The sequence below is a fragment of the Hyperolius riggenbachi genome, chromosome 6, assembly GCF_040937935.1.
Source record: "Hyperolius riggenbachi isolate aHypRig1 chromosome 6, aHypRig1.pri, whole genome shotgun sequence".
Classification (NCBI taxonomy): Eukaryota; Metazoa; Chordata; class Amphibia; order Anura; family Hyperoliidae; genus Hyperolius; species Hyperolius riggenbachi.
In genome coordinates, this window is record NC_090651.1 from 152532283 (window position 1) to 152558380 (window position 26098).

Below are 26098 nucleotides of genomic sequence, written 5' to 3' on the forward strand. Positions count from 1 at the left end.
ACAGACAAATTTCAACTGTTTTTCGACTGCCATTATTTTCCAACTGTCATTTTTTTAACTTCCATTTTTCGACTATCCTTTTCCAATTGTTTCATTCTTCCTTTCCTATTTTATTTACTTCGCCTTGAGATCCTCAATGTTGAATGTTGATTTGCCACCTCATTTTGTGTTTTGGGGGCTAGATTTGCATCACGATTTGCACAATTTAAAACTGGCTATGTCTAACAGTGACAGGTGTCAGATATGGTGGCTGGTTAAGGGCTCTGCCTCTGACGTAGGAGACCTGGGTTCAAATCTTAGCTCTTGCTATTCAGTAAGCCAGCACCTATTCCGTAAGGAGTTCTGTGGGCAAGACTCCCTAACACTGCTGCTGCCTACTGAGTGTGCTCTAGTGGCTGCCTCACAAGCACTTTGAGACAGGAGAAGCAGGGCCGGCCCGCTCATGAGGCGGGGTGAAACATTTGCCTCAGGCGGCACCCGCCTCTCCTTGGATGCTGAGGGCCGCCCGCCGAGCTGGAGGGGTAGCTGGCAGAAAGGGGGTATTGGGCCTAGCAGTGGGGAGGGGGGTCGGACCCCCTCCTCCCTCGCCTGGGTCTCCCGATCTGCGCTGCTCCTCCAGCGTTAAACCAGCGTGCATATCATTAAGAGGCAACGCGCGGGGGAATCACTCACCTCTTCCGCGTTCCATCGTGTGCTCCACTGACGTCACTTCCGGCAACGCCGCCCACTGTATTGTAAGTGGACGGCCTTGCAGGAAGTGACGTCAGTGGAGCGCATGATGGAACGCGGAAGAGGTGAGTGATTCCCCCCGCCCGTTGCCTCTTAATGATATGCACGCTGGTTTAACGCTGGAGGAGCAGCGCAGATCGGGGGACCCAGGCGAGGGAGGGGGGGTCAGACCCCCCTCCCCACCGCTAGGCCAATACCCCCTTTCTGCCCGCTACCCCTCCAGCTCGGCGTCCCACCCCAAAACCCCCCCACCCACGGCTGGGGGGGGGGGGGGGGGGGAAGTCGGCGATTTTTTTTCTAATTTTGCCTCAGGCGGCAAAAAGTCTAGGGCCGGCCCTGAGGAGAAAAGCGCTATACAAAAAAAGGAATTATTATATGGATAACTGTAGAGAGGGAGTGGAGAAAAAAGCCTATGTTGGCTTTTTATCTTCTTATCTTGCTCCTGTGAGGAAACGCGGAAAAGCCGCCGCAAGTGCTCAGAGTGAGGCGGCTGTTTCCGCATCCAACATGGCGGCACAACGCAAAGAAACCGCCGCATGCCGCATGGGCAGAGCGGTGGAGTCCGCGTTGGATGCGGCGGATTGCGCGCATAGCAATACTACTGACATTGTGGTTGGACGCGGGGAAGCCGCCGCTTGCTTGGAGAGCGGTGCGGCGGCCCCCGCGCCCGAATCAGCGGATACATTGCAAAACATGTCTGGTGTGGCTGGGACTGCTAGTCCACACAGGTTCAGAAGGACGCGCGTTCGCGCTGAGAGGCAGAGCTTATATGACAGCCAGAAAGGAGTCAGGTGACCAGGCTGGTCAGCTGACATTTTTACCACCTTCCATTGGTCCAGCACTTAGGGGTGGCGCTGGAGAGCGCTATAGTATATATACTGGGTGCTGGTAATTTCTCTGGTGTCTGTCGTTGCGATCACTACGTGGTAGCACTCAGACCTTGTCTGTATCTGTGTTCTAGCATAGTTTCCAAAGGTGTTGATGATCAAGGAACTCACACCTTAGCGTTAGGAATATTGAACTGTATTATTTGTTATGACCTTCTGCCTGCCTGACTATTCCTCTGAACTCTGATTCTGTACCTTGCTATTCTGATACTCCGTTGCCAAACCCTGCCTGTTCATTGGATTCCGTATCTGTCTCCTGAGTCTGTACCTTATCTGTCTGTGTGTTAACGACCTGGCTTGCCCGACCTCGGGAACTGGCCTTACTGTTAGAGGCAGTTCCCAGACCTGTTAGTGACACCCTCTTACTGGTGTCACTCACGCTCTGTCCTTCCTACCCTCAGCCTAGCTCCTCCCCCGGGAGAGTCTAGGCCAACGGAAGGAACATACTTCTGTGCTGTACTCAAAGTATTACTGTTGCAACCAACACTCACTGGTTATCTCAGGTGTCCAGAGGTTAGTAGATATATCTGATTATCGGTGATACTGCAGATCATCAATAATCGGGTATATTCTGTATTCTCGGTGATACTGCAGTTCACCGGTAATCAGACCCTCTCTGTGTTACACCGATCGTTACAGCTCCCAGTCTAATGACCCATTTATTGTCTTCAACTTTCATAGTGGTTCTCTTTCCAGGCTAGCAGCACTTTTAGCCACCTTTGAAACTTGTCCACACATTCTCTACCTTAGTGCTTGGTACTTGTGTTCCTCCACGATGGTGACCCTCTTTTTCTTGGGCTACTTCAAATGTATTTATTTATTGTGCATTAGGGTGATTTATTGTTGCAGAGTTGTTTTTCAGATTAACTTGCACTGTTTTTTTCTTGATAAAGAGGTACTTTGTTGCTTTAGAATTTTGGATTATCTTAATTACCAATATCTCTGTACCAATTTTTTGGAGTGCCAACCATTTACTTCTCTTTACAACAATGTATGGCACGTGTTTTGCTCTGCATGGCAGTTTTAATTGAAATGAGACAGCACTGTGTTGGCACAGAGATGCATGCAGCAGCTCATTGTCAGAACACAGCACAGCACATGAGTCTGAGATATTACTGAAATAAGCTCAGCAATGCAGCAGTACATCCTGACCTTCACGGTTGTAATCAAATTACCATTTTAAAGGACCACTATAGTGAAAAAGTAAGCAGTTAAAATCTTTCAGAACCAACATGTTTTGGACTAGTAGAGTTCCTCATTGGGGATACAAAGGGTTTTCTTTGTTTTTTAAAATAATTTCCTAAATGGCAGTTGCTAAGTCTAACTGCCAAAATAGGACCAGCCAGCATCCCTACTCGCACACTATTTTGGCAGTCAGACTTAAAGAGAACCTGTACTAAGTAAAATTATTTAAAATAAACACATGAGTTAACTTCAAATGAACATTAAATAGTTACCTTGCCATCAGTTCCTCTCAGAAGCTCACAATTTTCTTTTTACAGTGATCCCTTCCAGTTCTGACAACATTTTGTCAGAACTGAAATATCAGTTGCTGCCAGTTAAATATCAGTTGCTGTCAGTTACAGCTGAGAGAACTGATGTGTCCATGTTTCCCTATGGCTCAAGTGGGCGATGTTACAGTTTAACAGTGTGCTGACCAGGAAGCTGTTATGGGGTAGTAGCCATTTTCTAAATGGAGGACAGAGAATTCCATTGATCACAGTGGACAAAGAGGACGCAGGAGAGGAAAAATAGATTGAGGAGTAGACTACACAGGAGGTAGGTATGACTTGTGTTTGGTTATTTTGACTTTTAATTTTCAGTTCAGGTTTTCTTTAACAATGGCCGTTCAGCAAATGCTTTTGAAAACAAAGGTAAACCCTGAGACTCCATCATGAGGAAATGGACTAGTCCAAAACCTGTTGGTTCTGTCAGCTTTTGAAGCGGACCTAAACTGAGAGCTTCCGCTCTGCTTTAAGGAGATAAGCAACAGCATCATAACTTTAAAGAAAAACATTTCTTTGTTACAAAATGGCCGACGCTGCTTGCCTTTTATAAGGGGGGGGGGGACTCCAGGAGGGAGTGTAGCCTGATTGGCTACCATGTGTCTGCTGACTGTGATGTAGAGGGTCAAAGTTGAGCCTAATGGTGTAGTATAGCTGGAACAGCCCGGTGGAGGAGGACTTGGAAGCCTCTGGAGGACCCAGAGGTTCCCCTCTCCTGAGGCAAGTACCTATTTGGGGCACTTATTTCCCCTACAGATACCCTTTAAAGTGAATGGGAACCCATATTTAAATTAAAAAGTCAGATACTCACCTAAGGAGAGGGAGGCTCTGGGTCCCATAGAGCAGGGCTTTTCAACCTTTCCACTAATTGTACCACTTTTATTGCCTGAAAACTTTCAAGTACCACCAGTGTGCCTGCACAGTAGATTGGTGCAATCGGGCTTGGCCGTTTCTGCTGGAGCCTGAACGGAGAGCAGCTACTGCACATGCGCACACCGATGAGCAGAACTATGGGGCTCCCAGCACTGGATCCCATCTACTGAGGAGGAAGGGCGAAACCTCTTTAGGATACAAAGGCCTCCCCTTCCCTGAGGTAAGTACCCTCGAGGCACTTTTTTCTTACAAGGTACACTTTAGGAGGCATTGGTGGGGAAAAAAACTACAATTTAATTGCAAGAGTACATATTGTCAGTATTGGCAATCTAGAGGTAGATTGCCAATATAGGTAGCCTAGCCATACAAGTCCCCCCCCCCCCCCGCGCTTAATTATAGGTAGCCTGGCCCCACCACCTGAGAGCTAGGCAGTGACTCACCACAAAGTTCGGCTCCCCCCTTGCTCACTCCTTGCTGTGCTGCCCTGTGGGATAGTTCACACCTCAGATCATTGGTAAGCCAGTCGCAGAGAAGAGACAGCCAGGCAAGCGGTGCACAGTGACGGCGTGTATACTTCAAATGAGCAGTGATGTCACTTTCTGTATGTGCGCCATCACTGTGCACCATTGACCTGGCTGTCTCCTCCACACTGATCTGAGGTCTGAAGTATGCTGCAGAGAAGCACAGCATGGAGCGAGGGAGGGGGAGCCAAACTTTGTGGAGGCAGGACAGAACCAGGACAAGTGGCAGGTGGACAAAAAAGTGGCAGGCAAATCTGATGTGTACCACCTGGCCAACAGCAAAGTACCACCGGTGGCAAGCGTACCACAGGTGCAAAGCCCTTGGTCTGGAGAGATTAGCCTGTCTAATTAGGCCTTATCAACAAGCAAACAGCAAGTGTAAATTAGGGTTGGCATCTGTGCCACTCTATGCCATAGTTTGGGCTAATATGTAAACACAGTAGGTTAACCCTTTTGTGTTCCTAGGACACCAGAATGTAAACACTGCAGGGTTTTTGTAAGATTCCTGTAAGTTGTAACAAAGAAATGTTTTTCTTTAAAGTTATGATGCTGTTGCGTATCTCCTTAGATCAGAGAGGAAGCTCTCAGTTTAGGTTCCGCTTCAAAAGCTGACAGAACCAACAGGTTTTGGAATAGTCCATCTCCTCATGATGGAGTCTCAGGGTTTCCCTTTGTTTTCAAAAGCATTTGCTGAATGGCCATTGTTAAGTCTAACTGCCAAAATAGTGTGTGAGTAGGGATGCTGGCTGGTCCTATTTTGGCAGTTAGACTTAGCAACTGCCATTTAGGAAATTATTTAAAAAAACAAAGAAAACCCTTTGTATCCCCAATGATGAACTCTATTAGTCCAAAACATGTTGGTTCTGAAAGATTTTAACTGCTTACTTTTCACTATAGTGGTCCTTTAACTGCTTCCCGACCGCCGTATAGACAAATGGCGGCCGGGAAGCGGACGCCGCAAGGACCGCCGTATTGACAAAATGCGGCGGTCCTTGTATGGGCATGGGCGGAGCGATCGCGTCATCCGTGACGCGATCCTCCGCCGGGAGTCGGAAGCCCGGCACTTTGCCTCTGCTCGCCGGCCACTTAGCAGCGCCGGCGAGCGGAGGAATCCGCATGATCAGCCAATAAGAAAGTATAAGGCACTTTGTTAGGTAAACAAAGTGCCTTATACGTGCTTCCTCCTCGCCTCGTGGTCTCATTGTTGCAGAGACCACCAGCGAGGAGGAACCACTCGTGAGTATTCAATACACAGTGCTTTTTTTGCCCTCAGCGTCCCTGATCACTTACCCCAGGCCTCATACCCCCCCTGATCACCCCAGCAGACCCCTGCCTAGCACCCTTGCACCCCTACAAAACCCCCACCCCCCCCCACCTGCCACTAACTAGCGACGCTGCCCCTTAGTTTAGGTCCCTAACTGCCTCCTAGTCACCCCTGATCCCCCCCCCTACCTTTAGATCACCCCCAGACCCCATCCCAGACTACCCCCCTGTATACTGTATACATCTGTATACAGCTACCTTACCCTCTGATCCCCCTCTGATCCCCCTCTGATCACCTGTCTATCACCTGTCCATCACCCCTCGGCACCCCCACCCATCAGAGCAGACCCTAACTGCCCCGCGGGGGTAACCGATCACCTGCCCAGGCCCTCGATTGCCCTCATACCCCCCTTCTGATTACATCCCCTGCTCTTTGTTTACATCTGTCCTCCCCAGCAATCACTAACTGATCTTTGATCAGTAACCCCCTGTGTCTGTCTCTCATCAGATCAGGACTCAGTCTGCCCCGTGCAGGCTCCTGATCAACCCCCCACCCCCTCAAATCGCCCTCAGACCCCCCCCCCTAATCACCATCCAAGTGCATTGTATTTGACTGTGCTGCGCTTGTATTCGATTGTGCTGCGCTTGTATTTGATTGTGCTGCGATTGTATTTGATTGTCCCGTGATCTGCTTCGATTGTCCCGTGATTGTTTGATTGCCTGAGACCCCACTTCCCACCACACCCAACCCCACCCTCCCCCCCACCACCTCTAACCACCACCTTCCGAGTGCATCAGATTTGCTTGTGCTGTGATTGGAGTCGATTGTGCTGTAATTGTATTTGATTGTCCCGTGATCGACTTCGATTGCCCCGTGATTGTTTGATTGCCTGAGACCCCACTTCCCGCCACACCCAATCCCACCCTCCCCCCATCACCTTCCGAGTGCATCAGATTTGATTGGGCTGTGATTGGATTCGATTGTGCTGTAATTGTATTTGATTGTCCCGTGATCGGCTTCGATTGCCCCGTGATTGTTTGATTGCCTGAGACCCCACTTCCCGCCACACCCAATCCCACCCTCCCCCCATCACCTTCCGAGTGCATCAGATTTGATTGTGCTGTGATTGGAGTCGATTGTGCTGTAATTGAATTTGATTGTCCCGTGATTGTTTGATTGCCTCTGAGACCCCACTTCCCACCAACCCCAATACCTCTCAAATACTCCCTTTTTGCTAGGTAGGTGCTCTTTTTTTCTGGGTAGTCTCAGAGGAAAACCCCATAAATTTAGCAATCCAAAATGGCAAGAAGGGGGCTTTCCGATGACGAGGTATACAGGTACATGGACCAGTCGGATGAGTTCTTTTGGGAAGAATCATCCGTCAAATCTTCCGGGTCCGAATTTGAACCTGTAGAAAGCAGTGGTTCCCTGACCGATAGTGATGACGAGGCTATGGTCCCGGCTAGAGCCAGGCGTACCAGACCCCAAGTCGTTAGACCGCAGGTGGCGCAGGATCCGCCTCAAGGGCAGCAGGGTGGTGCTAGCGCTGTTGATAGTTTTCTTAGTGAGGCAGGCACCAGCAGCGCAGCATCTCCTGGACTTAGTGCCAGTGCTGCCGTAGACCCTGGCGAAGTGGTGAGCGTCAGCATGGAAGTTGAAACTGGTACGGTGGCAAGTGCAGTAGTACCCCCGTCGCAGCCACCAAGAAGAAGACGGGCCCGTAGTACCCATAGACTCCCAGAGGTGCTGGCACAACCAGATTGGCAATCCCCTGATTCCGCCGCACCCGTAGTGCCCCCTTTCACCGCCCAGTCTGGAGTCCAGGTGGCGACAGCTCATCTAGGAACGGCCCTAGAATTTTTGCAGCTGTTCATCACCCAGGTTCTCTTGGACTTAATTGTGGTTGAGACCAACCGTAAAGCCACACAATTCATCACCGAGCACCCGGAGAGCATGTATGCCCAGCCTTTCGGGTGGAAACCAGTCCAAGTTTCCGACATTAAAATCTTTTTGGCCCTTATCCTTCACTTGGGACTAATGAAACAAAATGTATTGCGGTCGTATTGGTCTACGAACCCAGTACATCATGTTCCCTTGTACCCTGCTGCCATGTCCAGGACACGATTTGAGTCCATCCTGCGCTTCCTGCACTTCAACGACGACGAAACCTGTCATGAAAGGGGAGACCCTGCTTATGACCGGCTCCACAAAATTCGGCCCCTCATAGACCACCTGTCCTCAACATTTGCAGATGCTTATATCCCTGAACAGAACATCTGCGTAGACGAGTCCCTCTTACGCTTTACCGGGCGCCTTGGCATCAAACAGTACATCCCAAGCAAGCGCGCCCGGTATGGGGTGAAACTGTATAAGCTCTGTGAAAGGGCCACAGGCTATACATGTCGTTTTAGGGTCTATGAGGGAAAAGACTCAAAATTGGAGCCGGTCGGATGCCCTGACTACCTGGGGAGCAGTGGAAAGGTTGTGTGGGACTTGGTGTCACCCTTGTTCCGGAAGGGGTACCATCTTTTTGTGGACAATTATTACACAAGTGTGGCCCTCTTTCAGCACTTAAAGTTAGAAGGAATCCGATGCTGTGGCACTGCGCGGCCTAGTCGCCAGGGCTTCCCCCAACGGCTCATTAACACCAGACTTCAACGGGGGCAGAGGGCCGCCTTGCGTACTGAAGACCTGCTCGCGGTGAAATGGAGGGACAAGAGGGACGTTTACTTTCTGTCCACCATTCACACAGACACGACAGTCCAAATTCAACGGGCAACTAAGGTCATTGAAAAGCCCCTTGTCGTCCACGAATATAATGTCAACATGGGAGGGGTGGACTTCAATGACCAGAGGTTAGCGCCCTATTTAGTTACCCGGAAAACAAGACGCTGGTATAAGAAAGTGTCTTTTTATCTGATTCAATTGGCAGTTTACAACAGCTTTGTTCTCTACAGTAAGGCTGGGAGAACTGGATCTTTCCTCCAATTTCAGGAACAGATCATTCTGGACATCCTGTATCCAGGAGGTGCCAGGGCCCCCCCCCCAGATGCAACTAGCCGACTGCATGGTAGGCATTACGCCTATCAGATTCCGTGTGCCCCAGGTCAACGCATCCGAAGAAAACGTTGTCGTGTCTGCAGCAGGACTGGAAGAAGGAATGACACCAGTTTTTATTGTCCCCGCTGTCCTGACCAGCCTGGCCTATGCATAGGGGAGTGCTTTGAGAGGTACCACGAGCAGGTACACTATTAGAACATAGGGAACTCCAGACACAGGAGTAGGCACACACTCGCTGGTCTTTCGCACAATGTCCCAGGTGGAGGAGAGGTGAGCTTGAAAACCAAAAAAACGGGTAAGCATAAAAGTGGGAAGAAGGATTGGTTTCCATGCTTGATATTGCTGATCTGTCCTGGGTTGGCGATATAAGACGGCATGTTTGAATTTCCCTTGAGTGTGGACACCCCCGGTTTATATGTGATTTGGGCCTATGATGATGCTTTAACTACTTCCCGACCGCCGTATAGACAAATGGCGGCCGGGAAGCAGACGCCGCAAGGACCGCCGTATTGACAAATGGCGGCGGTCCTTGTTTGGGCATGGGCGGAGCGATCGCGTCATCCGTGACGCGATCCTCCGCCTCCGCCTGTCGCCGCTCACTCGCCGCAACATCCCGCCGGCCATACGGAAGCGCCGGCGGGATGTTAACCCGACGATCGCCGCATACAAAGTGTATAATACACTTTGTAATGTTTACAAAGTGTATTATACAGGCTGCCTCCTGCCCTGGTGGTCCCAGTGTCCGAGGGACCACCAGGGCAGGCTGCAGCCACCCTAGTCTGCACCAAGCACACTGATTTTCTCCCCCCCCCGCCCCAGATCGCCCACAGCACCCATCAGACCCCCCCCTGCCCACCCCCCAGACCCCTGTTTGCACCCAATCACCCCCTAATCACCCATCAATCACTCCCTGTCACTATCTGTCAATGCTATTTTTTTTTTATACCCCCCCCCCTGCCCCCTGCTCCCTCCTGATCACCCCCCCACCCCCCAGATTCTCCCCAGACCCCCCCCCCCCATGCACTGTATGCATCTATCCCCCCTGATCACCTGTCAATCACCCGTCAATCACCTGTCAATCACCCGTCAATCACCCATCAATCACCCATCAATCACCCCCTGTCACTGCCACCCATCAATCAGCCCCTAACCTGCCCCTTGCGGGCAATCTGATCACCCCCCCACACCAATAGATCGCCCGCAGATCCGACATCAGATCACCTCCCAAATCCATTGTTTACATCTATTCTCTCCTCTAAACACACACTAATTACCCATCAATCACCCATCAATCACCCACTATCACCACCTGTCACTTTTACCTATCAGATCAGACCCTAATCTGCCCCTTGCGGGCACCCAATCACCCGCCCACACGCTCAGATTGCCCTCAGACCCCCCCTTATCAATTCACCAGTGCATTCATTACATCTGTTCTTCCCTGTAATAACCCACTGATCACCTGTCAATCACCTATCACCCATCAATCACCCCCTGTCACTGCCACCCATCAATCAGCCCCTAACCTGCCCCTTGCGGGCAATCTGATCACCCATCCACACCATTAGATCGCCCGCAAACCCGCCGTCAGATTACCTCCCAAATGTATTGTTTACATCTGTTATCTTCTCTAAACACCCACTAATTACCCATCAATCACCCATCAATCACCCCCTATCACTGTTACCTATCAGATCAGACCCTAATCTGCCCCTTGCGGGCACCCAATCACCCGCCTACACGCTCAGATTACCCTCAGACCCCCCCCTTATCAATTCGCCAGGGCATTATTTACATCTATCCTTCCCTGTAATAACCCACTGATCACCTGTCAATCACCTGCCAATCACCTATCACCCATCAATCACCCCCTGTCACCCCCTGTCACTGCCACCCAACAATCAGCCCCTAACCTGCCCCTTGCGGGCAATCTGATCACCCACCCACACCAATAGATCGCCCGCAGATCCGACATCAGATCACCACCCAAGCGCAGCGTTTACTCTCCTCTAAACACCCACTAATTACCCATCAATCACCCATCAATCACCCCCTATCACCACCTGTCACTGTTACCCATCAGATCAGACCCTAATCTGCCCCTTGCGGGCACCCAATCACCCGCCTACACGCTCAGATTACCCTCAGACCCCCCCTTATCAATTCGCCAGTGCAATATTTACATCTGTTCTCCCCTGTAATAACCCACTGATTACCTGTCAATCACCTGTCAATCACCTATCAATCACCCATCAATCACCCCGTCACTGCCACCCATCAATCACCCCCTGTCACTGCCACCCATCAATCACCCGCTGTCACTGCCACCCATCAATCAGCCCCTAACCTGCCCCTTGCGGGCAATCTGATCACCCACCCACACCAATAGATCGCTCGCAGATCCGACGTCCGATCACCTCCCAAGTGCAGTGTTTACATCTGTTCTCTACCCTAAACACCCACTAATTACCCATCAATCACCCCCTGTCACTGCTACCTATCAGATTAGACCCCTATCTGCCCCTAGGGCACTCAATCACCCGCCCACACCCTCAGAATGCCCTCAGACCCCAGCCCTGATCACCTCGCCAGTGCATTGCTTGCATCTATTCCCCCCTCTAATCACACCTTGAGACACCCATCAATCACCTCCTGTCACCCCCTAGCACACCTACCCATCAGATCAGGCCCTAATTTGCCCCGTGTGGGCTCCTGATCACTCGGCCAAACCCTCAGATCCCCCTCAGACCCCCTTCCGATCACCTCCCCAGTGCATTGATTGCATCTATTTTCCCCTCTAACCACCCCCTGAGACACCCATCAATCACCTCCTGTCACCCCCCTAGCACTCCTATCCATCAGATCAGGCCCAATACAACCTGTCATCTAAAAGGCCACCCTGCTTATGACCGGTTCCACAAAATTCGCCCCCTCATAGACCACCTGTCATCAAAATTTGCAGATGCTTATACCCCTGAACAGTCATTTTGAGACATTTGGTTTCCAGACTACTCACGGTTTTGGGCCCGTAAAATGCCAGGGCGGTATAGGAACCCCACAAGTGTCCCCATTTTAGAAAAAAAGACACCCCAAGGTATTCTGTTAGGTGTATGACGAGTTCATAGAAGATTTTATTTTTTGTCAAAAGTTAGCGGAAATTGATTTTTATTGGTTTTTTTCCACAAAGTGTCACTTTCCGCTAACTTTTGACAAAAAAATAAAATCTTCCATGAACTCGTCATACACCTAACAGAATACCTTGGGGTGTCTTCTTTCTAAAATGGGGTCACTTGTGGGGTTCCTATACTGCCCTGGCATTTTAGGGGCCCTAAACCGCGAGGAGTAGTCTAGAAAACAAATGCCTCAAAATGACCTGTGAATAGGACGTTGGGCCCCTTAGCGCACCTAGGCTGCAAAAAAGTGTCACACATGTGGTACCGCCGTACTCAGGAAAAGTAGTATAATGTGTTTTGGGGTGTATTTTTACACATACCCATGCTGGGTGGGAGAAATTTCTATGTAAATGGACAATTGTGTGTAAAAAAAATCAAACAATTGTCATTTACAGAGATATTTCTCCCACTTAGCATGGGTATGTGTAAAAATACACCCCAAAACGCATTATACTACTTCTCCTGAGTACGGCGGTACCACATGTGTGGCACTTTTTTACACCCTAAGTACGCTAAGGGGCCCAAAGTCCAATGAGTACCTTTAGGATTTCACAGGTCATTTTGCGACATTTGGTTTCAAGACTACTCCTCACGGTTTAGGGCCCCTAAAATGCCAGGGCAGTATAGGAACCCCACAAATGACCCCATTCTAGAAAGAAGACACCCAAAGGTATTCCGTACGGAGTATGGTGAGTTCATAGAAGATTTTATTTTTTGTCACAAGTTAGCGGAAAATGACACTTTGTGAGAAAAAACTATTAAAATCAATTTCCGCTAACTTGTGACAACAAAATAAAAACTTCTATGAACTCACCATACTCCGTACGGAATACCTTGGGGTGTCTTCCTTCTAAAATGGGGTCATTAGTGGGGTTCCTATACTGCCCTGGCATTTTAGGGGCCCTAAACCGCGAGGAGTAGTCTTGAAACAAAAATGACCTGTGAAATCCTAAAGGTACTCATTGGACTTTGGGCCTCTTAGTGCAGTTAGGGTGCAAAAAAGTGCCACACATGTGGTATCGTCGTACTCGGGAGAAGTAGTATAATGTATTTTGGGGTGTATTTTTACACATACCCATGCTGGGTGGGAGAAATACCTCTGTAAATGACAATCTTTTGATTTTTTTTACACACAATTGTCCATTTACAGAGGTATTTCTCCCACCCAGCATGGGTATGTGTAAAAATACACCCCAAAACACATTGTACTACTTCTCCCGAGTATGGCGATACCACATGTGTGGCACTTTTTTGCACCCTAACTGCGCTAAAGGGCCCAAAGTCCAATGAGTACCTTTAGGATTTCACAGGTCATTTTTGAGAAATTTCGTTTCAAGACTACTCCTCACGGTTTAGGGCCCCTAAAATGCCAGGGCAGTATAGGAACCCCACAAATGACCCCATTTTAGAAAGAAGACACCCCAAGGTATTCCGTTAGTAGTATGGCGAGTTCATAGAAGATTTTATTTTTTGTCACAAGTTAGCGGAAATTGATTTTAATTGTGTTTTTTCACAAAGTGTCATTTTCCGCTAACTTTTGACAAAAAATAAAATCTTCTATGAACTCACCATACTCCTAACGGAATACCTTGGGGTGTCTTCTTTCTAAAATAGGGTCATTTGTGGGGTTCCTATACTGCCCTGGCATTTTAGGGGCCCTAAACCGTGAGGAGTAGTCTTGAAACGAAATTTCTCAAAATGACCTGTGAAATCCTAAAGGTACTCATTGGACTTTGGACCCTTTAGCGCAGTTAGGGTGCAAAAAAGTGCCACACATGTGGTATCGCCGTACTCAGGAGAAGTAGTATAATGTGTTTTGTGGTGTATTTTTACACATACCCATGCTGAGTGGGAGAAAGATCTCTGTAAATGGACAATTGTGTGTAAAAAAAATTAACAAATTGTCATTTACAGAGATATTTCTCCCACCCAGCATGGGTATGTGTAAAAATACACCCCAAAACACATTATACTACTTCTCCTGAGTACGGCAATACCACATGTGTGGCACTTTTTTGCAGCCTAACTGCGCTAAGGGGTCCAAAGTCCAATGAGCACCTTTAGGCTTTACAGGGGTGCTTACAATTTAGCACCCCCCAAAATGTCAGGACAGTAAACACACCCCACAAATGACCCCATTTTGGAAAGTAGACCCTTCAAGGTATTCAGAGAGGGGCATGGTGAGTCCGTGGCAGATTTCATTTTTTTATGTCGCAAGTTAGAAGAAATGGAAACTTTTTTTTTTTTTTTTCTTTCTCACAAAGTGTCATTTTCCGCTTACTTGTGACAAAAAATAATATCTTCTATGAACTCACTATGCCTCTCAGTGAATACTTTGGGATGTCTTCTTTCCAAAATGGGGTCATTTGGGGGGTATTTATACTATCCTGGAATTCTAGCCCCTCATGAAACATGACAGGGGGTCAGAAAAGTCAGAGATGCTTGAAAATGGGAAAATTCACTTTTTGCACCATAGTTTGTAAACGCTATAACTTTTACCCAAACCAATAAATATACACTGAATGGGTTTTTTTTTTATCAAAAACATGTTTGTCCACATTTTTCGCGCTGCATGTATACAGAAATTTTACTTTATTTGAAAAATGTCAGCACAGAAAGTTAAAAAAATCATTTTTTTGCCAAAATTCATGTCTTTTTTGATGAATATAATAAAAAGTAAAAATCGCAGGAGCAATCAAATAGCACCAAAAGAAAGCTTTATTAGTGACAAGAAAAGGAGCCAAAATTCATTTACGTGGTAGGTTGTATGAGCGAGCAATAAACCGTGAAAGCTGCAGTGGTCTGAATGGAAAAAAAGTGGCCGGTCCTTAAGGGGTAGAAAGCCCTAGGTCCTCAAGTGGTTAATGCCACACAGAGTCATCTCTATTGGCAGGCATATTGCTGTATCCTACAGGCATAATGCTGTATACTAAAGTTCTGAGGCCCAGTCACATAAGTTGGTGGCTCACCCTGAGTGCAGGGTGGCACGGGGTGTCTCTCTCCTGAGGTTATCACTGCCATTGATGTGGAGCAAGGTATGTTTGCCGTTCATTTTTCCTTTCAGCCCAGAGTGCATTACTTGTATACCCAATATAAGGAGTATAGCAGAAACTCCTAATACTGGCCATACATGTAATGATTGCAGAGACCCTAAAATGCAAGGACAGACTCCACAAATGACCCCATTTTGGAAAGAGGACACCCTAAAGTATTATGTGAGGTGCACGGTGAGTTCATAAAAGATTTTAGTTTTTGTCACAAGTTAGCAGAATTTTTTTTTTATTTTTTTTTTTAACAAAGTGTCATTTTCCGTTTACTTGTGACAAAAAATAAAATTTTCAATGACCTCACCATTACCCTCATGGAATACCTTGTTGTGTATTCTTTCCAAAATGGGGTCATTTGTGGGGTTTGGTAACTGTCCTGGCAAGTGGGCGGGGTGCTAAATTGTGAGCACCCCTGTAAAGCCTAAAGGTACTCATTGGACTCTGGGCCCCTTAGAGCAGTTAGGGTGCAAAAAAGTGCCACACATGTGGTATCGCCGTACTCGGGAGAAGTAGTACAATGTGTTTTGGGGTGTATTTTTACACATACCCATGCTGGGTGGGAGAAATACCTCTGTAAATGACAATCTTTTGATTTTTTACACACAATTGTCCATTTACAGAGTTATTTCTCCCACCCAGCATGGGTATGTGTAAAAATACACCCCAAAACACATTGTACTACTTCTCCCGAGTACGGCGATACCACATGTGTGGCACTTTTTTGCACCCTAACTGCGCTAAAGGGCCCAAAGTCCAATGAGCACCTTTAGGCTTTCACAGGTCATTTTGCGGAATTTGATTTCCAGACTACTCCTCACGGTTTAGGGCCCCTAAAATGCCAGGGCAGTATAGGAACCCCACAAATGACCCCATTTTAGAAAGAAGACACCCCAAGGTATTCCGTTAGTAGCATAGCGAGTTCATAGAAGATTTTATTTTTTGTCAAAAGTTAGTGGAAAATGACACTTTGTGAAAAAAACAATAAAAATCAATTTTCCGCTAACTTTTGAAAAAAATAAAATCTTCTATGACCTCGCTATGCTACTAACGGAATACCTTGGGGTGTCTTCTTTCTTTTTTCTTTTTCTCTTCTTTTTTTTTTTTTTAACAAAGTGTCATTTTCCACTTACTTGTGACAAAAAATAATATCTTCTATGAACTCACTATGCCTCTCAGTGAATACTTTGGGATGTCTTCTTTCTAAAATGGGGTCATTTGGGGGGTATTTATACTATCCTGGAATTCTAGCCCCTCATGAAACATGACAGGGGGTCAGAAAAGTCATAGATGCTTGAAAATGGGAAAATTCACTTTTTGCACCATAGTTTGTAAACGCTATAACTTTTACCCAAACCAATAAATATACGCTGAATGGTTTTTTTTTTATCCAAAACATGTTTGTCCACATTTTTCGCGCTGCATGTATACAGAAATTTTACTTTATTTGAAAACTGTCAGCACAGAAAGTTAAAAAAATCATTTTTTTGCCAAAATTCATGTCTTTTTTGCTGAATATAATAAAAAGTAAAAATCGCAGGAGCAATCAAATAGCACCAAAAGAAAGCTTTATTAGTGAGAAGAAAAGGAGCCAAAATTCATTTAGGTGGTAGGTTGTATGAGCGAGCAATAAACCGTGAAAGCTGCAGTGGTCTGAATGGAAAAAAAGTGGCCGGTCCTTAAGGGGTAGAAAGCCCTAGGTCCTCAAGTGGTTAAAATGGTAATTTGATAACAACCGTGAAGGTCAGGATGTACTGCTGCATTGCTGAGCTTATTTCAGTAATGTGTTACAGACTCTCATGTGCTGTGCTGTGTTCTGACAATAAACTGCGGTATGCATCTCTGTGCCAACACAGTGCTGCCTCATTTCAATTAATACTGCCATGCAGACAGGGGCGTATCTGGGTAATATAGCGCCTATGGCAAACATGAAAATTGCGCCCCCCTCAGTCAGAGCCCCCTCCCTCCTGTTACATTCCCCTCTAACAATAGCATCCTTTTTCACCTACATTTTTATGGCTGTGTTTTTTGGCTCGGGATATTGCTGAAGTTTCTTTTATGGAAATATCTCCGTTCCCTCTCTTTCCTCTTTTCTAACACTAAGCCAAGTGCGCCCTACATAACAGAAGTAATGTGAGGTCTGAGTGACAGAGAAGCACGAGGCATGCATGGGGCATAGCACAGGAGCAAGCTTGGCGCCCATGGTGCTGTGGCGGCCATGACACGAGCCATGCCTGAACCCCTCTAGATACGCCTCTGCATGCAGAGCAAAACAAGTGGCATACATTTTTGTAAAGAGAAGTAAATGGTTGGCACTCCAAAAAATTGGTACAGAGAGATCGGTAATTAAGATAATCCAAAATTCTAAAGCAACAAAGTACCTCTTTATCAAGAAAAAAAACAGTGTAAGTTAATCTGAAAAACAACTCCGCAACAATAAATCACCCTAATGCACAATAAATAAATACATTTGAAGTATCCCAAGAAAAAGAGGGTCACCATCGTGGAGGAACACAAGTACTAAGCACTAAGGTTGAGAATGTGTGGACAAGTTTCAAAGGTGGCTAAAAGTGCTAGCCTGGAAAGAGAACCACTATGAAAGTTGAAGACAATAAATGGGTCATTAGACTGGGAGCAAGATAGGAAGATAAAAATCCAACATAGGCTTTTTTTCTCCACTCCCTCTCTACAGTTATCCATATAATAATTCCTTTTTTTTGTATAGCGCTTTTCTCCTGTCTCAAAGTGCTTGCGAGGAAGCCACTAGAGCGCACTCAGTAGGCAGTAGGAAGAGCCAAGATTTGAACCCAGGACTCCTACGTCAGAGGCAGAGCCCTTAACCAGCCACCATATCTGACACCTGTCACTGTTAGAGATAGCCAGTTTTAAATTGTGCAAATCGTGATGCAAATGTAGCCCCCAAAACACAAAATGAGGTGGCAAATCAACATTCAACATTGAGGATCTCAAGGCTTGTGTTTGCGAAATAAATAAAATAGGAAAGGAAGAAGGAAACAATTGGAAAAGGATAGTCGAAAAATGGAAGTTAAAAAAATGACAGTTGGAAAATAATGGCAGTCGAAAAACAGTTGAAATTTGGCTGTTGGAAAATGACAGTTGAGATTTGGCTGTTGGAAAATGACAGTTGAAAAACAACAGTTAAAATTTAGCAGTTGTTAAATGAGTTGAGAAAATGGCAGTTGGAAAATGACAGGTGGAAAATGACAGTTAAAATTTGACAGTTGGAAAATGGCAGTTGGAAAATTACAGTTGGAAAATGACAGTTCAACTTGTAACTGCCATTTTCCAACTGTCATTTTCCAACTGTCAAATTTTAACTGCCATTTTCCAACTGCCATTTTCCAACTGTCAAATTTTAACTGCCATTTTCCAACTGTCAAATTTTAACTGCCATTTTCCAACTGCCATTTTTCAACTGCCCTTTTCTAACTGTCAAATTTCAACTGTTTAAAGGACCACTACAGTGAAAAAAGTGAGTAGTTGAAGGTGAAATTAAGTAAAAGGCATATTGAGGCTGCCATATTTATTTCCTTTTAACCTTCCTGGCGGTAAGCCCGAGCTGAGCTCGGGCTATGCCGCGCAGGAAGATATCTCAGCCCCTGGTGGGGCGATTCGCCCCATTTAAAGTGCTGTGCGCGTAGCTAGCACTTTGCTAGCCATGCACACAGCTTGATCGCCGCCGCTCTGCGGCAATCGCCCGCACGCAGCGGCGGAAGAGCCCCCCCGCCAAAGCCCTGCGCTGCCCGGACCAATGAGTAGAGGAGAAAAAAAAAAAAAAAAAAAACCAGATTTCTGCCCATTTGTCATAAAAAATCAACCGCCAGGAGTTAAGCAATGCCAGTTACCTGGCTATCATGCTGATCCTCTGCCTCTAATACTTTTAGCCACAGCTCCTGAACAAGCACATGCAGATCAGGTGTTTCTGACATTATTGTCAGATCTGACAAGGTTAGCTGCATGCTTGTTTCTGGTGTGATTCAGACATTTCTGCAGAGACAGATCAGCAGGGCTGCATCAACTTATATAGTTTAAAATGAAATTAATATAGCAGCCACCGTATTCTTCTCACTTAAAAGGAGTTCTTTTGCATCCTAAGAATCAAACAAGCTGACACAGTAAGCTCCCGATGACGCGAGCAGGAGCTAACATTATTCGTCTGTTTAGATGAATATTAAACCGGGACCGGCGTCGGGAAACGGAGCATCGTAGGAGGACGGCACGGGACATTACAGCTGCAGGGGGCCGATAGAAGCCCCAGATAAAGGTCAGCTTGTTAGATTAATTTTTAGAATCCCACAGAACCTCTTTAAAGGGACACTGTAGGGGGGTCAGGGGAAAATGAGTTGAAGTTACCCGGGGCTTCTAATGGTCCCCCTCAGACATCCTGTGCCCGCGCAGCCACTCCCCAATGCTCCGGCCCCACCTCCAGTTCACTTCTGGAATTTCAGACTTTAAAGTCTGAAAACCACTGTGCCTGCATTGCCGTGTCCTCACTCCCGCTGATGGCACCAGGAGCGTACTGCGCAGGCCCAGTATGGTCTGTGCCTGCGCCGTGCGCTCCTGGTGACATCAGGGGAAGCGAGGACACGGTAACGCAGGCACAGTGGGTTTCAGACTTTAAAGTCTGAAATTCCAGAAGTGAACCAGAGGCGGGGCCGGAAAATCGGTGAGTGGCTGCGCAGGCACCGGGTGTCTGCACAGGACCATTAGAAGCCCCGGGTAACTTCAACTCATTTTCCTCCGACCCCCCTACAGTATCCCTTCAAAGAAGACCTAAACTCAAGCACTGCAGTCAAGGAAAACAAATTCTACTGCGCATGCGCACACACCGACAAGGAGAACTTTGGGGCTCCCAGCAGGGGCGCCGCGAGGCATAAAGTGAACCAAGCGGTTGCTTGGGGCCTCAAGATCGTAGGGGCCTCGGCGGCTCAGTGACGTCACTGTTTTCCCGCAGCCCCGCGGGGCTGGCAGAGCAGAGCAGGGCTACGGGAAGATGGCCGCCGCCGAAGCCCTGCTCTGGAGACTATTTATGCCTCCAGTACAGGGCTTCGGGTGGCCATCTTCCCGTAGCCCTGATTCAATCAGCGCGGGAGATTGGAGGAGGGAGGGAGCTCCGTGGGAACTGCACGCCTGAGGAGCCGGCCAGGAGAGGAGACGGGGAGAGAAGACTTCTGCCAGTGCCAGGTGAGTAAATGCTTTTCTTTTTGCAGCTCTGAAAATGTGCCCTAATTGCGTTTGATATCTGCTGAACTGTTCCCTAATTGTGTTTGATATCTGCTGAACTGTTCCCTAATTGTGTTTGGTATCTGCTGAACTGTTCCCTAATTGTGTTTGATATCTGCTGAACTGTTCCCTAATTGTGTTTGATTTCTGCTGAACTGTGCCCTAATTGTGTTTGAATTCTGCTGAACTGTGCCCTAATTGTGTTTGATTTCTGCTGAACTGTGCCCTAATTGTGTTTGATTTCTGCTGAAAATGTGCCCTAATTGTGTTTGATTTCTGCTGAACCGTTCCCTAATTGTGTTTGATTTCTGCTGAAAATGTGCCCAAATTGCGTTTGATTTCTGCTGAAAATGTGCCCAAATTGCGTTTGATTTCTGCTGAAATGTGGCCTTAATTGCGTTTGATTTCTGCTGAAAATGTGCCCAAATTGCGTTTGATTTCTGCTGAAATGTGGCCCAAATTGCGTTTGATTTCTGCTGAAATGTGGCCCAAATTGCGTTTGATTTCTGCTGAAATGTGGCCCAAATTCTGTTTGTTTTCTGTTGAAATGTTGCACAAATTGCGTTTTTATTTTCTGGTGTCTGGGGTAACTGTTGCTGCATTTATTATTTAATGGTCATAGTTGGCTATATTTGCTGTGCTACGGTTAAGCTCCGCCCATACAATGTCATGGCCAAATCCATCTTTTGGCGCGGCGCGCTGTGCGCGCCTCAATCACCCCCACATCAATTTTCCCCGCAAACAGCCCCGCCCCAATCCACCCTCCAGCTCCACCCACATGGCATGGCCACACCCACTTATGCGGGATAGCCACACCCAACTTTCGCCGCAGCGCGCTTTGCGCGCCGCAGCATAGGGCCACTTCCTACAGTTCGCTTGGGGCCACAAAAACCTTAGCTGCACCCCTGGCTCCCAGAACTGGATCCCTTCTACTGTGGAGGAAGGGGGAAACCTCTTTAGGATACAAAGGCCTCCCCTTCCCTGAGGTAAGTACCCCTCGGGGAACTTTTCTTTTATACAGGTACACTTTAAGAAAAGAAGAGGGCATATGGGAGGGGAAAAGTAGGAGGCATTGGTGGGGAAAACGACTACAATTAGATTGCCAATATAGGTAGTTCCTTTCTTTCTCCTCCCCCGCATACATAGGAACTGCCCGCCGGGAGATTGGGCGCAGGATACAGCTTGTATACGGCAATTGCTGGAAGCCGAATTGCAGCGTTTTAAAAGCAACTTCAGCACTGTCTTCTGATGGCACCGAAGTTACTGACTGTGCGCCGCTATAGCCTTAATTCTTATTTCGGCCTATGATGGCGCCGGCTGCGCCCAAATCTCCTGCACTGTTATTACAGTGCTCGCTCCCCCCCCCCCCCCCATGCATAATTATATAGGTAGCCTAGTCCCACCATCAGAGAGCTAGGCAGTGACTCACCACAAAGTTCGCCTCCCCCCTTGCTGTGCTGCTCTGCGGAATAGTTCACACCTCAGATCATCGGTAAGCCAGCCTCAGAGAAGTAACAGTCAGGCAAACGGTGCATGGTGACGGCGTGTATACTTCAAAATACAGGAAGTGAGCAGTGATGTCTTTTTCTGTATCTGCACCATTGCTGTGCACCATTTGCCTGGCTGTCTCTTCCCCACTGATCTGAGGTCTGAAGTATGCAGCAGAGCAGCACAGCAAGGAGCGAGGGAGGAGGAGCCAAACTTTGTGGAGGCAGGACAGGACAAGTGGCATGCGGGCAATAAAGTGGCAGGCAAACCTGGTGTGTACCACCTGGCCAACAGCAAAGTACCACCGGTGGTACGCGTACCACAGGTTGAAAAGCCCTGCTCTAACAGACCCTGACATTGCTACAGAACATCTGTCAATATAGATAGGGTACCAATCTGGCATACTATGAACCAAATGATGGGGATACAAAGCAGCAAGGGGATAACTGTATTTATGTGTAGTACATACTTTAAATACTATTGTTTTTATTTTTTAATTTAGTGAGAACAGCACTTATTGAAGTACTGAGCAGCAAAAACACGCATAGGTACACACTATTGTATTTTATTGGTTGAAGTATGTCTGCCACTCTACAGCAGGGCCATGCAGATAATCCTCAAGGGGTTGGTGTTCAAATTTTAAAAAGGGGCCCAATCAATCAATTGTGCTAAATTGTGTATATAATACCCCCTCTACAGAAAGCAGTATTAGGCAGCCTTACCCCCCCCCCCCCCTTCCTTTATAGCAGTATCAGGCAGACTTTGTGTCTATTTCCTTCCAACTAAGTATTTTGGCTCCACCACCCTCAAATCAGCAGTGGCTAGTAAGATGCAAAGGTCCAGTTTGTGCCAACTTGCAGTGGGTACTGAGGTGCCAAAGTACAGTCTGTGTCAAGCTGCAGTGGGTATCAAGGTCCAGTTTGTATCGGGTGTTTATTTGCAGTTGGTGCTAAGCAGTATTGGGTGCTGAAGGAGTAGCCGAAGGTGATAAACAATATTGGGTTCCATGTGAGTACTTATTGGTACAGGGAGCCATGCAAGTACTGGGTACAGGCCAATAGTGGGTACTGGGTGCATGTAGGTGCAGTGGGTAGGACATGAGTAATGCGTGCCATGTATGGCCTGGATGTGTGCCATGGGAGAGTACAGAGTTTCATATGCGTTTGGACTATACGTGGGTACTGGGTGCAGGCCACGGAAGGGTACTAGGTGCATATAATTGGCTAGGGAACTTGGTGCAGTTTGAGTATTGTGTTGATTATGGGTAAAAATCTATTAACCCTTCGCACTCTTGCATGCAAATGTTCAAACAAATACATTCACAGATTCACTCATCCAGGCACAAATGTTATCCCTACAGCTAAGTTAAAAGCTAGGGTCTAATTCAGTGCACTCCCTCCTTCCCCTGTATGGGTTTGTCAGCATGCACACAGCTTATGCTAGTGTATGTGCATGGTGCACATGGATACGTTACGTTAGCTCCCTTGTGCGATTGGTCAGATGCACTATCTGTCCCAGGAGAGGACGTCAGGATGTGTGCTCCTAATCCATTGATAGGTTTGATGCAATGAATGTGTTTGCATGTCTGCACTATGAATGTTACAGGGCCAGAGTTAGGACACCTATGTTTACGTGGGTACTTCTGCGCAGTATAGGTGACTAAGCATAAGAATGCATTCTTCTGTGAACTAAGACCCCAGTTTTTAACTTAGCTGTAGGGATAACAGTTGTGCCTGGATGAGTGAATCTGTGAATGCATGTTTGAACATTTGCATGCAAGAGTGCAAAGGGTTAATAGATTTTTGCTGTTGATTATGGGTGGTATAGAGTGTCATGTGTGTCCTAGGTGCAAATACTGAGCCTCAAGTGGGGTATTGGTTGTCATGTGGGTTTGAATGCAGATGTTGGGTTCCATGTGGGCCCTGGGTGCAGGGTGTCATGTGGGGTTCTGGCTATGGGTGGGTATCAAGTATCATGTGGGTGTTGCAGATAATGCAGTGCTTTGTGTGTTCTTGATGTGTACTAGATGCCATGTGAGTGCTTGGTGTGGATACTGGGCACCAAGTGGAGGCTTGGTGCAGCTGAAACTACTGCAGATGAAATGTGGGAGCAAGTACTAAATGCCACAAGGGTGCAACTACTTGGTGCCATGCCTGCACTGGGTGCTGGCTATGGGTGGGCATTGTTCATCATATGGGTTGTGATTGCAGGTACTTCAGGCGTGGGTACTGTTTATGTGGCTGCAGATAGTGGGTGCCATGTGGAGGCTGTGTGCAGGTGTGAGTAAGGGGTGCCACCTCGGGGCTGGGTGCAGATATTGTGCCATTAGGGTGCGAGAACTGAGTGCCAGCTATAGGGCAAAGGGAACTGGTTGTCATGTGGCAGTTTGATGTAAGTACTAAGTGCCATATTGGGTGCAGTGTGTGTGTTAAACTGGATATCATGTAGGTGCTTGGTGCAAGCACTGGGTGCCAACTATAGGGGTAATGGGCACCAACGCAGATGATGGATGGCGACTAGGGGAGGGATAATGTGTGTCTTGTTGTGTACTGAGTGCCATGTGTGTTCTTGCCATGGGGAGGGGTAGTGGCTAGGTGTAATGTAAGCAGGTTCTGCGTGACATGTGAGTGCTTGCTATACAGTAGTATATCGTGAAAAGAATACAAGTCAAGGTAGGTTTCAAAACGCCCAATCATCTTGTTTCTCTCCTTTCTATTGGGGACAATGTCATGTAACTAATTCCTGTAGTTACTGTGTGACACCCATTAGGACATGTATACTGCACTCTTTTTCTTGTTGAGGAATTTACCCATCTACAGCCACCTTAAGAAGGATGATGTTTATATTATTCCAAAACACACAATTACAAGTGCAAAAATCTTACCTTCTGCTGGACGAAAAATCGAGTAGGCTACAGCTAACAGCAGGAAATTGTTTCTTTTCATGTTTTCCTCGTGTCCAAGCACATTCTGTTACCCTCCAGGTTTTAGGCAATATTTTTTTGGCAGTCTATTAATAATTGACCAAGGCTGTTTGACATTTACAACTTCTTGTTAATATTTCCACAATGCAGTCGGGAAACCGTACCAAGCCATCAGAAATGCTATACACAGCATAGTAAGTGCTAATGAGAATGCAAGTATGATATGCAATTAAAATGTTTCCAGTACGGTTCTAACCCTAATACACTCTGCCCTAGTGCCTAACCTGTGGCTGTGTAATATGTACTGTGCGGAACAACAACAAAATAAGGAAAAATCCATTTCACTGTTAACCTCTTGAGGACTGCAGGGCTAAACCCCCCTAGTGACCAGGCCATTTTTAGCAAAATGTGCCACTGCAGCTTTAAGACTAAGCTGCAGATCCGCACAACACAGCACACAAGTGATTCCCCCCCCCCTTTTCTCCCCACCAACAGAGCTCTCTGTTGGTGGGGTCTGATCGCCCCCAGATTGCTTATTTTTGGTGCAAATATTTTTGTTGTTGTTTTTATTAAAAAAAAAAGTGTGTTACTTTAAAAATATTTCCTCCCTCCCCACAGCCAGCCAATTGTGGCGATCAGGCTGTCATAGGCTTCTGCCTATGAGAGCCGATCGCTCTCCAGTGTCGGCTGTCCCCAGTACAGCGCTGCTGCCGATCGCAGCGCTGTACGGGTAAATAGACGGCGATCACGCCGTCTAACAGTCGCTCGGAGACTGAAGAGGGGGCGGAGCTCCGCCCTCCGAGAATGAGATGCGCGCGCAGCGTGCACGCGACCTCATTCAAAACAGAGCCCCAGGACTTTACGCCAATTGGCGTTAGGCGGTCCTGGGGCCGCCACCGCGGCCACGCCCATCGGCATGACGCGGTCGGCAAGAGGTTAAGCTACGGACAAGACAGAAACTGTCACTTCCACTCCCAGAAATTAACGCTTTCAGGCAGCAAAATAAAACAAGTAAAACCGCCTGGTTATTAATGTTTTGTACTGCACATACACATATTTATCTCATCATGTCACATATCGCTTTAGGTACACTTTAACCAGTTCACCCCCAAGGGTTTTTATCCTAACGGACCAGAGCAATTTTTAGTTGTCAGCGCTCCTCCCTTTTATTCCCTAATAACTTTATTACTACTTATCACAAGAAAATGATCCATACCTTGTTTTTTTCGCCACCAATTAGGCTTTCTGTGGATAGTACATTTTGCTAAGAATTTTTTTATTCTAAATGTGTTTTAATGAGAAAAAATGAAAATAAAAGAAAAAAATCATTATTTCTCAGTTTTCAACCATTATAGTTTTAAAATTAAACATTCTCCTGTGGATAAAA

The 26098-nt window shown here is 47.0% G+C and overlaps 1 protein-coding gene across 1 annotated transcript in view; it reads right to left on the reverse strand.

The window, feature by feature from the left end:
* LOC137522079 (coagulation factor XIII B chain-like) overlaps window positions 1-24786 on the reverse strand; it is a 97450-nt gene extending 72664 nt beyond the window's left edge. Inside the window, exon 1 of the mRNA XM_068242105.1 lies at window positions 24673-24786. Within this exon, the coding sequence (XP_068098206.1) occupies window positions 24673-24733 (61 nt within the window). The 5' untranslated portion in view covers window positions 24734-24786. The remainder of the gene's footprint in view (window positions 1-24672) is intronic.
* Window positions 24787-26098: the final 1312 nt, after the last annotated feature.